Source organism: Mus musculus, chromosome 11, assembly GCF_000001635.26.
Source record: "Mus musculus strain C57BL/6J chromosome 11, GRCm38.p6 C57BL/6J".
NCBI classification, from domain to species: domain Eukaryota; kingdom Metazoa; phylum Chordata; class Mammalia; order Rodentia; family Muridae; genus Mus; species Mus musculus.
Window position 1 is genome coordinate 73,044,205 of NC_000077.6, and position 15,791 is coordinate 73,059,995.

Here is a 15,791-nt window from a genome sequence, read left to right on the forward strand (position 1 = left end):
GGTGTCAGTGCTATTGAATTCCAGGCTTCAGTGTTAGAGCATCCTTCCCTAACACCCTTCCTCCACCCACACTTGTAAACTGTACCTGGTGGCCACAGACATTTCTCCAGCTGAGATGAGAACAGGTCAAAGCTTGGGTCTTCACTGTCCTAGAAACCCACTGTCCAGTGTTCATGCCTCCCTGCTCCTCCCCACGACCAGCCACTTACTGGAAGGTCACGTGGTCAGAGCGATACAGAATGCAACTTTCCTCTGCCACCGGTAGTTTTAATGAACAGTGAGATTTGACACTGGGAGGGGCCGGGCTCTGCTGTGTTCCAAGCTGACCTTAAACTTGCTCTGATTCTCCTGCCTCTTAACCTTTTGTTTGAGTGCTGAGCTTACAGCTGTGTGCTCTCATGCCTAGTTTATTCTGTGCTGGGGATTGAGCCAGGACTTTGTGGCTGCTGGGTAAGAACTCAGTTAAAGTAGGCGCACACACAGCCCATGTCTTTATTTTATATTTGAAAAGTATATATATATATTTAATTTTGAGTTTTTATTTTACCTTTTCTTAGGGGTGAGAGGAAGGATAGTGTTCTATAGCTCAGGATAGCCCTGCCATCCTGGTGATCATCCTGCTTCAGCCAAAACTACAGGTGTAAGCAACCGTGCTCAGCTCTGACTGTATGTGAGTGTGCTTATATGTAAGTATGGTGTATGTATGTGTCCATGTGGGTACGCAGTGGTTGATGTATATCTTCCTTGATTATGTAAGTACAGTTCACTCAGCGGCCAGGAGAGGGTGTAAGATCTCCTGGAGTGTAGGCGGTTGTGAGCTGCCTGATATGGATGCTGGAGACTGAACTTGGGTCCTTTGCAAGAGCATATGTACTCCTAACCACTGAGCCATCTCTCTCCAGCCTCCTCCTCTTTATTATTATTTTAGACACTTAGGTCCTCTGAAGGAGCATTGTATACTTGTAACCACTGATCTATCTTCACTTAGTTTTTGAGACAGGGTCTCTCAGTGAATCTGGACTACCAGATTTGGCCAGTGGGTTCAGGGATCTGCCTGTCACTGCTTCTCCAACACTTGGGGTAGATGGCTGTCACTTTGCCAAGCTTTTACACAAGTGCTGAGGATTTAGAATCAGGTCCTTGCACTGCAGGGATTTTACCAGGTGAGCCATCTCTCCAGCCCTACTAACTGTAACTTTTTGAAAATTCTTTACCACCTCCTAAATTCCCTGTGGTTTCACCTCATTGGGCTGCACTGTGGACAGGATGGCAGAAGAAGCAAGTTGGGTGTATTAGTCAGGGCTCTCCAGAGTCTTAGAACTTATGGGTAGTCTCTATACAGTAAGGGAATTTGTTGATGACTTACAGTCTGGAGTCCAACTCCCCAGCAATGGTCAGCAGCAGCTGTGAATGGAAGTCCAAGGATCTAGCAGTTGCTCAGTCCCACAGGGCGAGCAGGCAAAGAAGAGTGAATCTTCCTTCTTCCAATGTCCTCATGTGAGCCTCCAGCAGATGTGGCCCAGATTAAAGGGGTGTATCACCACTGCTGGATCTGGGACTTGCTTGTCCTAGGCTGACCTTGAACTCGGAGATCTCCTTGTCTCAGTCTCCAGGGATTAAAAGCGTGTACTACCTCATCTGAGCCTAAGCTTCTCATGGTCACAATGACTCAAGATCTCCATGCCAAGATCCAGGTCAGAAACATGTGTCTCCCAGCCTCAAGATCTGATCACAGGTAAGCCTTCCAATCTGGACTGTAGTTCATTCCAGATATAGTCAGGTTGACAACCAGGAATAGTCACTTACAGTTAGGACCAAGTCAGGAGAAAGGTATAGGGCTGTCTGGTAGCAGCCTGGGAACTTAAGCGTTGACTGCCTGATAACCACCCCCTCCTGTGGGTGCCCCAAGGCCTCTTTGCACTGTAATTTCAAATCCCTCTGAATTGAATCCTCAAGCTGCAAGTCTCTTTAGGAGGTAGAGAGGCCTGTGTGGCTAAGTAATTAACTGCTTTTGTTTCTCCTACCTCCTACTCCACAGGCCTAGAAAGATAGTGTAATGGTGGGGTTCATGACTGTCACCCACAGCTGGCTATCCCAAACACAAACAGTTCTATAAAACACACACTAGGGAGCCAGGCATGGTGGTACATGCCTATAAGCCCATCACGCAGGAGGCAGAGGTAGGAGGATTAGGAGTTTAAGATCATTCTCAGCTACAAAGCAAGTAGTGGGCCAGCCAGTGCTACATAGCAAGACTCTGTCTCAAAACAAGAGGGCTGGGGTAAAGCTCACTGGTAAAGGGCTTTGTTAGCATGCTCAAGTCTCTGGGTTGCATTGTTAATACAGCAAAAGAAAAACGGAAGGAAAGAAAGGAAGGGGAACAGGAGAAAAGAAAATACAATCCATTGTTTTAACCCAATTTTGTACTTTGCATTGCAATCAATTGATGGTACCATTCTAAGGAATTCCATCTTGTTTGTCCCATGGTACAGACCCATTTCAAGAAAAGCTTGGATGTACAGTATCACCTCTTTTGGATCTTACAGCCGCACATAACTAGCTCATTCGGTCCTTATATTCTTCTGTGGAGGTGTGTCACTGTTCTATGTTCTGATGAAGGAACTGAGGTTCCGTGCCATGCCCAAAGTGACCTAGTGTATCTGAGTCTTGTGATTTTTTTTTCTGTTTTAGAATGATTTGCCTTTCTCTGAAAAGATTTTTAGGGGCTCAGATATATGGTCTTACCTATTCCTGGTTCAGATTGGGAGATAGGTCTAGAAAGGGCTAACTAAATATGACACAGGAGGAGACACAAAATCAGGACTCATGACAGACAAGAAGTCCCTTCTTCAAGTCTGAACAAGCCTTTCCTCTTTCCCAGCCAGACTCTTACTAGGAACATTTGCAGGAAATCTTGCTTGTGAGTCTCTGATGAGTAGAGCTCCCAGAAGTGACAAAATGGGTCTAAGCTCTGGTTCTGCCCTTTGGGTAGGTCACTGTGATCTTGAAGCACCCCTCTTCCCCTTTTAAGATAGGATCTTCTGTAGTTTAGGCTGGCCTCAAACTAGCAATTGCCCCTTGGTGTAATTGGGGGATAACCTTCAGCCCCTAGTCCTCCTGCCTCTATCTCCCAAGTGCTGGGAATACAATCGTGTACCATCCCTTTCCAGTTTAAATGTAGGCAGGGTTTTACCTTGGATCCCTGGATGGCCTGGAACTTAGAGATGTGCCTGCCTCTGACTCCTGACTGCTGGGATTATAGGCATGTAACCCCTACACTGGGCCCTAGTTTAAAATTTTGACCACATAATATGGCTCAATTACTGGAAGACTTGACAGAGCCAAAGCTTACTACGGAAATAACTTTGTAAACGCTCAGATTGCCTAGATGATAGATCGCGGTAACCGCTCAGCAGTTCTTAGAAGTATAGTCCTCAAAGTGCAGGTATTTTGGAACCTCAGACGACGCTCCACCTCCATCACTGCTTCGTCCCGCCCCCTACCCCGCGAAGTCCCGCCCCAAGCCGGCCCCAGGTTCCTAGGTCACCAAGGGGGCGCCAGAGATAAGGACAGCTTTCTGGTAGAAACAGACGACGCTCTAGGTGATAGCGGTGCTCCTCTGTGGTCATCGGCGACGGCGCTCTAGGCGGCGGGAGTGAGGGGCGGGCTTTCGGTGGTGCGGCCGGCTGGCAGCTATGGCGGCCGTCCGCGGCCTGCGAGTGTCTGTGAAGGCGGAGGCCCCCGCTGGGCCGGCTTTGGGGCTTCCGTCGCCCGAGGTGGAGTCCGGTTTGGAGCGTGGCGAGCCGGAGCCCATGGAAGTGGAAGAAGGCGAGCTGGAAATCGTGCCGGTGCGGCGCTCCCTAAAGGAACTGCTCCCGGTACGGGCGAGAGGGGCGGGGGCTGAGGAGGTCGCCGGGCGGGTGTCCCTGGAGAGTCAGGGAAGGTGGCGGACGGCGGCACTGGCGCAAGTCCGGGAACGCGGGAAAGGGGCGCGAGCGCCGAAAGGCGGGGGCCGCGCATGACCCGGAGAGCGCCAGAGAGAAAGGACGCCGGGGCGCCCGGAAATGGGTGCAGAGAGCGCTGGAGAGGCGGGGGATCTCGGAGAGAGTTGGGGACACCCCTCTCGCTGCCCCTCGGTGGCCCCGAACGGAATCAGCTGTGTTTGGTTGGAGATAAAAAGGAGCCGCGGGCGGGAACAGAACCTGAATCAGCCCTCAAAGAAAGTGTTAGGTGCCGCCGGCATCCAGGTCTCCTGGTGGGTCCTCCTTCCCCGGCCGAGTTGGTGTCACTTAAACCAGCTCTCTTCGCTTGGGAGGGCTAGACCTGTCAAACAGCAGACACTCGTGTGTTGGTATTGTGGATGAGGGTCCTCACGTCCCCGCACCTTCACTGCGTCTACTCTCGGTGGTCCCAGCTTCTGACACACAGTGACATTTGATCTTTCTTTAACCACAGTGGGTCTGAGGAGTGTTTTGCCTGTGGTTTGGTAGTCACATGCCCCTTCTTAAAGCTGGTCTGAGGCCTGGATAGCTCGGTTTTCACATACAACGTGAACTCCCTGCGCCCCCTCCTTTAATTACATGATAGCAGCTTGGTTTTACATTTGAAGTTATGAGTGAAGGCTAAGGTAGTGATGACAAATGACAATACCTTTGGTGACAACATCTATAGGTTATAGTGGATAGTGTATAGGTCAGGTGTTATCCATTCAGTCAGTTTAACATGTTTATATCACACACCTCTCTGTGTGCTGGTGTAATCCTAGGTGCTTAAGAGCGAACTCCCTCTTGGTGTTGCCCTAGTAGGGGAGACAAGTAAATAGTTCCCTTTTGTATTAAGTGCTACAAAAACAAACACACACACACACACACACACACACACACACACACACACACACCCTGTTAATAGGATAAAAAGCACAGTGGCCAGGAGGGATGTGAAGCAGTTGGTGTGTGTTGGGATGCACAGGAAAGTCCCTTGAGATAGTTAGATTCAACTTGAACCCCAAATGACAAAAAGGGGCCGACCATGTCAGTTGGAAGGGAGTAATTCCTAGCGGGGAGGACAGCAAGCTCAGAAGTCTTAGAGATGGAAACAGGATTGTTTTGTTGGAGAAATGTTGGATTGTCTTAAGCACGAGAACAGAAGTCAGAAAGACAGGTATTGTGGAGGAAAGCAAGGCCTGGAGATTGAATGCAGAGTCCAGGGTATCAGCTGCAGTCCTGAGACTTTAGTTCTGTTTTTATCCCCTCCTTTCTTCATTGTATTAGCCTGTATTTTTCCCAGAGATCCAGGACCTGAAGCATTCTCCTGGAGGCATTTGCGCCACCTAGTGGCCTTTCGTGGGAAATGTGTCCAGTCTGGTTTGGGGAGTTATGTGACTATCTCATTTTTGACATTTTTTTCACAAAAGACTTTAGATTTTCATTTATATAGATACCCTGAGTTGACAGAATTACTTAATGTTATGAACAGGCTCCTGCCTGGCGTCTGGAAGCCTCTCTGTGGAGCCTCAGAGATAGACTTCCTCCTAACAAGAGTTGTTAAAATGGAGAAGAGTTGCTGAAAAGAATGACTTCCAAAAGGGCCAGTTGCCAGGTTGCCTTTTCTGTGGATTTTTCTGTCAGAGTTTGTCATCTTTCCTCTTCTGTTAGGACACAAGCAGAAGATATGAAAACAAGGCTGGCAGCTTCATCACTGGGATCGATGTCACCTCCAAGGTGAGACAGACTGGGCTATTGTTTGATCAGCAGATGGAGTTAATGAACTTGGTCTTTACCATTTACATTCACACAGCAGTAAATATCTTGCCTCATTTATTCTTTTACTGCTGATATATATCTCATCTATATATGATATGTATCTCATAGTATCACATATCTACATCTGTCTACCCAAGGATGTCCTTCTGTATCCAGAAGACATTCAGGCAGCGTTTGTGTGTGCTCGTCTCCATGAAAAGATAATCACTGTCCTTAGTTGCCTGTGCTCAATCCTTTCCAAGAAAGAGTTTGCACTGGGAATGCTTATTTTAATATTTATTTATTACTTAACATTTACTTATGTTTGATGGGGAGCGGGTGTTTGTGTGAAAGTGTGTGTGTGCTGTAACACTCCTGTGAAGTCAGAGGACACCGTCAGGTGTTGGTTCTCACCTCTCATCTTTTTTTGTTTTGTTTTGTTTTTTCCGAGACAGGGTTTCTCTGTGTGGCCCTGGCTGTCCTGGAACTCACTTTGTAGACCAGTCTGGCCTGGAACTCAGAAATCCTCTGCCTCCCAAGTGCTGGGATTAAAGGCGTGCACCACTACCACCTGGGTTTTTTTTTTTTTTTTTTTGTTTTGTTTTGTTTTGTTTTGTTTTCATCTTTTTTAATTTGTTTTATTTTATTTGAGGCAAGATCTCTCTGCATAGCCTTGGCTGTCCTGGAACTCACTATGTAGATCAGGCTGAACTTGAACCCACAGAGATCCGCCTGCCTCTGCACTTCAGGTGCTAGGATCAAAGGCATATGCCACTGCATCTGGCTTCTTTTTTTGTTGGTAGTAGTATTACGAAAATTATTTTCAAGTTTGTGTGTGAGTGATTTGCCTGCATGTATGTCAGTGTACCACGTTGAGAACGCGTGTGTGAGGCGCTCAGGAGTGGGCTTCAGTTCCCTTACGACTGGAGCTTCAGATAGTTGTGAGTTGTCCTGTGGGTACTGAGAACCAGGCCTGGAGCTCTGCAACAACAGCCAGTGGCTTTATCTGCTCGGCTGTCTCTCCGTCCCCTCCTGCCTTGAGTTTGAGGTATTCTCTCATCTCTGCCTCCTGTCTCCTGTCCTGCTATACGAGTGTAGAGTCACAGCTATGTGCCAGTGTCTGGCTTTTACATGGGGATCCAGATTCAGGTTGTCAGGTTTACATGGCAAGCACAAGCACAGCCACAGTCACGCCACGTCCCTGGCCTTGGGGCTGCTTACTTGGATGTCATTCGCACGCTTTAAAAACTGTTAACAGCACCCAGCATGTAACTGAGCCCTTAACGCATATCTATGGAAACACTGGCTGTCAACCTAGAAGAATAGGGTTTTCTAGTTGTCTGCCTGTCTAACCTTTGAGGGCCATACCAACTGAGTTATTCCCAGCATCTGACAATATTGTCTTTTGCTAAGTGATTGCTATTACCATTGTATCACCTCCATTATAATACCTCAGAGTGAAGCTTCTTAATTTCCATGTGATAAATTGTCAGTACATTGCTTTATTTCAGTTCAGACTTTTTTTTTCTTAAAGATTTATTTATTTTATGCATATGAGTACTCTGTCGACACACCAGAAGAGGGCATCAGATCCCATTACAGATGGCTAGAAGCCACCATGTGGTTGCTGGGAATTGAGCTCAGGACCTCTGGAAGAGCAGTCAGTGCCATCTCTCCAGCCCCAGACCTTTTCTTTCTTCCTGATTTAAATGTGTACTGTTCAGTTTGAAACAGATTTTTCAATTTCAGTTATATTTTTTATTTTATATATGTGTATCAGTGTTTTGCCTGCATATATTAGGTGCACCATGTGCATGCCTGGTGCCCATGGAGGTTAGAAGAGGGCATCAGATCTTCTGGACCTGGAGTTACAGACAACTGTGAGCTACACCATGTGCGTGCTGGGAACTGAACTGTCGTCCTCTGTAAGAGCCCTAAGTGCTTTTAACTGCTGAGCCATCTCTCCAGACCCAATTTATGATGTAAACAATAGTATATATTTATATATTGGATCTTTAAAAACAATAAATATAAGTATGCCATACATGGCTTTTTATAGTTTCTCCTTCTCCGTTTGTGTCAGATACTTAAAGGCCAAAAGAAAGAGCCGAGCATCTTCTAGTGGAGAAAATAGTACAAAGTGAATGTTCTCAGTTTCACTTGAGAAGAAGACTTCTTTCAACTTGGTATTATTTTCTAATATGTGAAACAGATACTGGGGAAAAGAATTTGGCTAGGAGCCGGGCGGTGGTGGCGCACACCTTTAATCCCAGCACTTGGGAGGCAGAGGCAGGCAAATTTCTGAGTTCAAGGCCAGCCTGTTCTACAGAGTGAGTTCCAGGATAGCCAGGGCTACACAGAGAAATCCTGTCTTGAAAAACCAAAAAAAAAAAAAAAAAAAAAAGAATTTGGCTAGGAGATTTACTGGCTCAGTCAGTAAAGTGCTTGCTGTGGAAGCATAAGAATTGAGCTCAGATCCCTAGCACCCATGGGTTTTTTGCTTGTTTGTTTGTTTTTTTAATTCAGAGCAGTGTGTTTGTATCTGTAATCGCAGCATTAAGAAAGACCTGCTCCCCCATCCTCAAATGCACACATCTGTTCCTACCTATACACTAAGCACATACACACAAATTGAAGAGAGTAGATTGTTGTTTGTGCTAGGAAGACTTCAGTGGGGGAAAAAAATGAGCCTAACCATTAGGAAATAATAGAAGCATGCTGCTTCCTCATGCCCTCAAGCTGGTTTTAGTCAGGCCTTCAGTTGCAGTTACTGAAGGGCCCTTGAGAGCCATCAGAAAATCATAATTGGACCTGAATTTATTTTCACCTTTGGAAGAAATTTACAAAGTTTTTCCAGCAGTGTTGGTGTCTTTGTCACTTACAAAGGAAAACAGGCAATTCCATGCACATAAGGCTGGAATAGAGGAGACTATTTTTGCTCTGGTGTTATTTTTAAATGGGGGTGTGGCTTTTAGGGAGTGGACCATTCAGGCATACATAATGTGGAAGAGCATAATAGGTGTGATTACCATGCCCACAGACAATGTAAAGTGATAATGGTAGTTGTGGGGTTCCTGGAAATAGCACTGGATCAGATCTGCCCTTAGCTTGAGGAGATATTTTCTGCAAACCTTCTTCCGTTTTTTTGTATCTTCATTTCTGCACTAGGAAAATTGAGAAGGTTAGGTTATTTGTTTTAACTTCTTGGTGTGATTGTTGGTGATACATGAAATATCAGAAAACTTTATAAACAAGTATTCACTGACTTCTTGACTTCCTACTATGTTCTGGGTACAGTCATAGGTTTTGATAGAATGGAAATGATTTCAGCAGGGTTACTGTATGCTATGCATGTCCAGTTTTCTGCAAAACACATTCAAGGTTGCTTATTGTGATTTATTTGAAGGTTGCAGCATGTTTATGATTTAACTTTCCTCGTCCTCCCTTTCCCTATTTGCCTCTTTTTTAATTTTCTAGGAAGCAATTGAAAAGAAAGAACAGCGAGCCAAGCGCTTCCACTTTCGAGCAGAAGTAAATCTTGCCCAGAGAAATGTAGCCTTGGACCGAGACATGATGAAGAAAGGTACAGTGTGTTTGGGGGAGATTTTTCATCCTGGTTCAAGAGTGACTTTCCCTGCCGTTGTTTCACGATCTTTCTGGCTTTGTCCTGTATGTCCGGTCGTCATCCAAATACCCAAGAGGAAGGGGTTCTAACATCACCTTTGTAAATGTGAGACGCTGTCAGATAGTTCTCGGTTAGAGCTAGAAGAGTGGAACAGAAGACAGGGTCAGGGAGGCTGTGTCAGAGGGGAGCCGTGCATCCTTACCTCGGAACCTGCTCCTCTGCTTTCATCCTAGTGATGTTAGTTAGCTGTTCCTTGCCTTTAAGAAGAGTGGACGGGCTTCACTCTGAAGCTTTCTTTTAGGGCACTTGGAGCTCTTTTGGAGCAGCTGGGATTTTTATTGGTAATAATGCATGGTACATGCAGGCCTCTCAGTACTTATTCTCAAAGAGACCTAAATCAACTGTAGCCTATTTTATTAAGGTATTTTTCTCCCTAGAACTTATAGCAAGGCAGTTGATAGTGGTGGGCTTTTTTTCTTTCTTTGTGGTGCTAGGTGTAACTCTGAGACTCACTCATGCTAATCAAGTCAAGTCACCACATCCCAGCCCAATTACTACTTTTCTGTTTGCTTGCTTGAGGCAGCGTCTCATGGAGCTCAGACTGATTTCAAACTGAAGATGATTTTAAACTCATGGTCTTCCTGCTTCTACCTCCCAAGTTCTAAGATTCTAGGGGTGCACCATGACTCTCTAGCAAAGCAGTTTTTAAAAGGAGCGCTCAATAGAGTGAGCCTACAGCCTACATCCTTCTCACTGCCTTCTTCTGTAAGTCCATGAACACCCCGACAGTCCTCTCTGTGCATTTGTAAATATTGGTGTTTATGAAGGGCTCAGGAGGCAGCCTTCTGACTGCGTGTTGAAGCTCTGGTGCTGTGTGAGTCTCTTTAGCCTGACTGATGAAAGCGGAAGGAAGCCCAGGAACCTGCTGGGTGAGGGGAGGTGGCTACTGTTTGTTGAGACTGTGCTTTCTTAGGGCACTGCGTTAGGCACATGTTTGTTTCTCACAGCAAGTCTCTGAGGAATATATTTTTTTATAATTACTTTACAAAGGAAGAAACAGGTTGTAGAAGTTTAATGAGTTGCTCAGAGCTAATGAAAAACTCAGGATTCTAACCTATATCTGTCTAACTTTAAAGACTTAAACCTTACTTTAAAAAAATTGTTTTAGTGTGTGTAATTTTAGTCAACAATTGCTTATAAGAAGAGCAATCAGAATCTTCCGTTTCTGCCAAGTTTTTGTTTTAGGTAGAATCTCACATAGCTCATGGACTCTGATCCTCCTGCCTCTGACTCCCAAGTTCTGAGTTTATTGGTATGTGCCACCATACTCAGCTATGCAGATATTTCATTTTCAAGGCAGTATGTTTGCCTGGACATCGGTTGGGGAATATTGCTCATTTTATAGTGCAACCTGAATACAAGCCTAAGGCAAGATGGCCTAAGATAAAATTGTGGGCAGATGCAGTTGGATAAGTCCTAGAGGTAACTATTGTTTTTGTATCTCCTGAGTAGTTTAATGTGGAGTCAGGATTGGGAACCATTGGGTTTGAACAAAGGTTCTGAAGCCCATTTACCTGGATTCAAATTCTTTTTGTCGCTCTGTAACCTTGGACAAAATTAGACAGAACTGTCAGGAGTCTGTCAACATGTTGCAGCTCTTAGATTGGTGCTTTGGCACATAGTAGGTATCTAGTGGATGTTAGTTATCTGGCGTTCTTCTAAGTAGTCACCTGAGCAAACCAGCTTCAGAGAGGGGAACTGAAATGAGTATCTTCATACCCACAGCTATACCAGCTGTCAACTAATTTTTTTTTCTTATTAATATCAACAATAATAACACTTGTTAAATGCTTACTGAGTAACGGTTGCTCTGCTACATGGCTAATTTGTCCTTTAGCAATCCCCTGGGGGATGAGAAAATCAAAGTGCTGAGAGGGAGTGAAAAACTTGCAGGACTGCACTTGAAGGCTGGACTGACTAGAAGCCGGTGTTTTTATTTTGCTAGCATTCAGGGACACAGCTTGGCACAGGCTACATCTAGTATGCATCAACAGGGATTTGCTACTTTTGGATGTCTATATAGTAGATTGCTAAATAGCTTTGGTCCTCATGTCTCCAGGATCAGAGCTTTTATGGTTGGAAGGGACCTTCTAGATTATTTAGACCAGCTCCCTTCCTAATACTTCAGGCCTTTTGTCTTCCAGAGAAGGTATACAAATCATTATGGGGCAGGCAGCTTTGTCTTAGGACACTTGCCTGTGTGGAACATTGCTCTCTACGAGTTTCTGTCTGGTAACCAGGTTGCTTTGTGACTCCTAGGAAAACCACTGTTAAGTACTTTCCTCTTTCATACAGTGATGGCTATAGAAATACGACCTCAGGGGCTGGAGAGATGGATGGCTCAGAGGTTAAAAGCACTGGCTGCTCTTCCAGAGGTCCTGAGTTCAATTCCCAGCAACCACATGGTGTCTCACAACCATCTCTATAGTGAGATCTGGTACCCTCTTCTGGCCTACATGCAGGCAGAATGTTGTATACATGATAAAATAAATCTTAAAAAAGAAAGAGAGAGAGAAAGAAAAAGAGAACTACAGCCTCACTGCCCTTCTTTTCTATCTTTTGAGACAAAGTGTTAGGATAGCCCAGGTGGCCTAAAGCTTAGGTAGTCCTCTTGCCTTCTAAGTACTGGGTTACTAGTGTGAGCCATCTCGTTTGGTCCTGACCAACTTTCTTTTGTTTGACGTGTCTTTCTGGTCCCCCGTCTCTCTGGGGTTTCTACATGTCCTTTCTTAGGTGCTGTGTAGACTCTGGATATGGTATCTGTGTTGAACAGCAGGCTTGTTGGTCCTTGTCCTCTCTCTTGTGCCAACCAGGGCAGTGGACCTGTCTTCAGCACAGAAGTTTCCTGAACGTGTGGCTCTTATCCTACCTGCTGAGTGCTGTGCTAGGGTTGCGGGGTTGCATCATCACACCTGGTTGATACATCACTGTATCTTCACCTTGAGTCTGTATAGTTTCTTTTTTCTTGATCCAGTTGTCAGCTGAGTTGTACAGTGTATTTCCATCTGCAGAGGGACAGCTGCACCGATTTCCTGGGCTGTGCACATTGACTCTCATGGCACACCATCCACAGTATCCTTTGAATTGTGTTGATTTAGTAATCTTGTCAAAAAAAAAAAAAAATCCCAGAACATGAGTCTAGTGTGGCTTTTTTCTTAGTAAACCCATGCTGTTTCCTGTAGGAAAGATTTGGTGTCTTAAGGGATCATAGCTGCTGCCTACTAAATTTCAGACTGACGAAGAGCTTTGTAGTCTGTAGCTTGAATTTCCTTCTCATCTCTGCATCAGCGTGGGTGGGGTTAACCCTTCTCAAGGCTTCAAGGTACCTCTCTCTCTTTCCCTGTTCTACAGAGGTGGAGATTATTGCCTGATTCTGAAGTCAGCATGTTGGGATGTAACTGGACTAGAAGATCTGAGTCTCTGGAAATGATCTTGGTTCTCTGTTGCTTTTCATTTGTGTTGTGGTGCTGGGATTAAAGGCTTGTGCCGCTACTCCCAGCTAGCTGTCAGCACTTTTTTTGTTTGGTTGGCTTTGGTTTTATTTGAGATAGGGTTCTTTGTGTAGTTCTGGCTGTCCTGGAACTCAGAGATGCGCCTGCCTCTCCTTCCTGAGCGCTGGGATTAAAGGCCTTGTGCTGTCAGTACATTTGATAGGCCTGCTCATGTTGTTCTGGAGTCATGGTCCTTGTCACGGCAAGCTATTGCAGTGTGCCAGCCGTGATCACCCTGTGATTATGTTTGCTTCTAGTCTCTCTGGCTGTGGGCATTGTCTCTCTTTTCTGTCTCCAGCATACTGCCTCCTGACAGTTCTACATCAGCATTTTCTGTCACTGAAAGTTTCCCTTTGTCCCTGGAATTGACCCCCTTTCGCTCCCGGGCTTGCATGCTAGGTTGTGCTCACCTAAATGCTCCTATGATTTTCATAGAGCCTTCTTAAACTGTTACTGTATTTGGTTTTAGTTATCCTAAGCTGAGGGCTGGGGGTTGACTTTTTTGGGGGTTTTCTGAAATCTCCTCTCCTCAAGACTTGAACTTGTGTCCTACTCTGTTGCTGGTCATCTTCCTTCCCTGTCGGAGAATCCAAGATGGTGCCCTGAGTGCCTGGCTTGAGAGCAACACTGAGTAAATACACAGTTCACTTGCCGTAAGTCTGGCCACCTTCTTAGGCTTGTTTTATTTTGTGTCATTGCCAGCAAGGTAAGGGCCTTTCCCTTTGGCCTCCTTCCATGAGATCCTGATTTTAACAAAGTTCTTATCTCTGGGGGCCCTTGCTTCTGCCGAGTTGGTTTTCTTTTGAGAGCAAACCACGTGCACATGCCAGATAAGTGCTTTCTCGCTGAGCTCCATCCCTAGTCCTTGTTTTCTTATTTTGAGTCAGGGTCAGGATGGCTTTGAACTTGGAGTCCTTTGGCATCAGCCTCCTTAGTAGTTGGAATTAAGGCCTGTGACACCAGTCTGGTTTTTGACCTGCTTCTTTTGAAGAAAATTGTCCATTGTCAATGGACACTGACTGCTCTTCCAGAGGTCTGAGTTCAAATCCCAGCAACCACATGGTGGCCCACAACCACCCGTAATGAGATCTGATGCCCTCTTCCAGGGTGTCTGAAAACAGCTTCAGTGTACTTACATATAATAAATAAATAAATCTTAAAGAAAAGCGGGAGGGGAGGATGAAAAAGGAAAAAAAAAAAAAGAGTACTGACTGTTCTTCCAGAGGTCCTGAGTTTAATTCCCACCACATGGTGGCTCACAACCATCTGTAAAGGTATCTGATGCCTTCTTCTGGCATGCAGGTATACATTCAGATAATGCATTTATATATGTAAAAATAAATCTTTTTTAGAGAGTAAATATATAAAAATAAAAAATTTACATGAAAAAATAATATTTTTCGGCCATCAGTGGAGAGGCCCATTGGTCTTGCAAACTTTATACGCCTCAGTACAGGGGAACACCAGGGGGGAGTAGTGGGGGAGGGTTTGGGGGGCTTCTGGGGTAGCATTGGAAATGTAAATGAAGAAAATACCTAATTAAAAAAAATAATAAAAAAAAGATTTACAATATGAGTTAAAAGAATGGAAAAAAATATTTTATGCCAGCAGTTTTAATTATCATGATGGAATATCATTTCAAAACAGTTTCAAAGGGCTGGTGATGTAACTCAGAAGTAGTATGCTTGCTTAGCATGCACTTGACAGGGCCCATAATATGGAACAAATAAAATAAATAATAATTTTTCTTTATTCTTATACTAAGAAAAGTAATACTTTTTTTAAAATTTATTTTCTCATGTATTACATACTGGCCTCAGTTTCTGCTCCCTGCTCCCCTGCCAGTCCTTCTCCCCCGCCTTCCATCTGGGATTCACTCAGGCAGGCCTCCCATGGATATCAACCACACGTGGTATATCAAGTTGCAGTAAGACTAGGCACCCTCCTCCTCATATTAAGACTGAATGAAGCAACCCAGTAGGAGGAAAAGGGTCCCAAAAGCAGGCAAAAGAGTCAAAGACACTCCCTCTTCCACTGTGAGTCCCACAAGAAGACCAAGGTACAGAACAGTAACATGTGCAGAAGGCCTAGGTCTGACCCATGCAGTCCCCCTGATTGTCAGTTCAATCTCTGTGAGCCCAGGCTAGTTCATTCTATGGGTTTGTTGTGGTGTCCTTGACCCCCCTGCATCCTACAGTCCTTCTTCTGCAGGATTCCTCAGGTTTTGCCTAATGTTTGGCTGTGGGTCTCTGTATCTGTTTCTATCAGTTGCTGGGTGAAGCTTCTCTGATGGTAATTATGCTAGGCTCCTGTCTGCAAGTATAACAGACTGATTAGGAATTGTTTCACTGACCTTTTTTTTTTTTTTTGTGGCTGGTCATGTTTGGTTCTATGCTGGGTCTCTGGGCTATCCAGCTTCTGGATCCTGGCCCTCCAGGCAGTGTGGAGTGGGTGTGGGTCTCAAGCTGGACCCTTTCATCCTTCTTTTGTGTTTAAACTATTTGTTTTTAATCTGTAGGCTTTCTTTTAGTATTGTGATATCTGTTAGTATACACTACGATGTGGTGATACTGAGTTTTGTTACCTTTTTCATGTGCCTGACTCATTTGATTTTATCAGATGAACAAATAAGTATTCTCCCTAACACCCAGACTTTTCCCTCTTTCATCACTGGGAGTTGTTTGCTTTTTCTTTTGAGACAAGTGTCTCACTGTGCAGTCCTAGCTGGCCCAGATCTCACTGTATAAACCAGACTGGTCATGAACTTAGAGCTCCACCTGCCTCTGCTTCTCCAGTGCTGGGATTAAAGGCGTGTAATGTGCCACCACGCCTGGCTCTGTCTTGTTTTTTGTTACATTCTGTGGAACCATCTCT

General features: G+C 45.0%; 1 protein-coding gene across 1 annotated transcript in view; it reads left to right on the plus strand.

Moving 5' to 3' along the window:
- Window positions 1-3,662: 3,662 nt before the first annotated feature.
- Ncbp3 (nuclear cap binding subunit 3) overlaps window positions 3,663-15,791 on the plus strand; it is a 35,713-nt gene continuing 23,584 nt past the window's right edge. Inside the window, exons 1-3 of the mRNA NM_025818.3 lie at window positions 3,663-3,878; window positions 5,655-5,720; window positions 9,219-9,324. Coding sequence (NP_080094.3) covers window positions 3,696-3,878; window positions 5,655-5,720; window positions 9,219-9,324 — 355 coding nt within the window. The 5' untranslated portion in view covers window positions 3,663-3,695. The remainder of the gene's footprint in view (window positions 3,879-5,654; window positions 5,721-9,218; window positions 9,325-15,791) is intronic.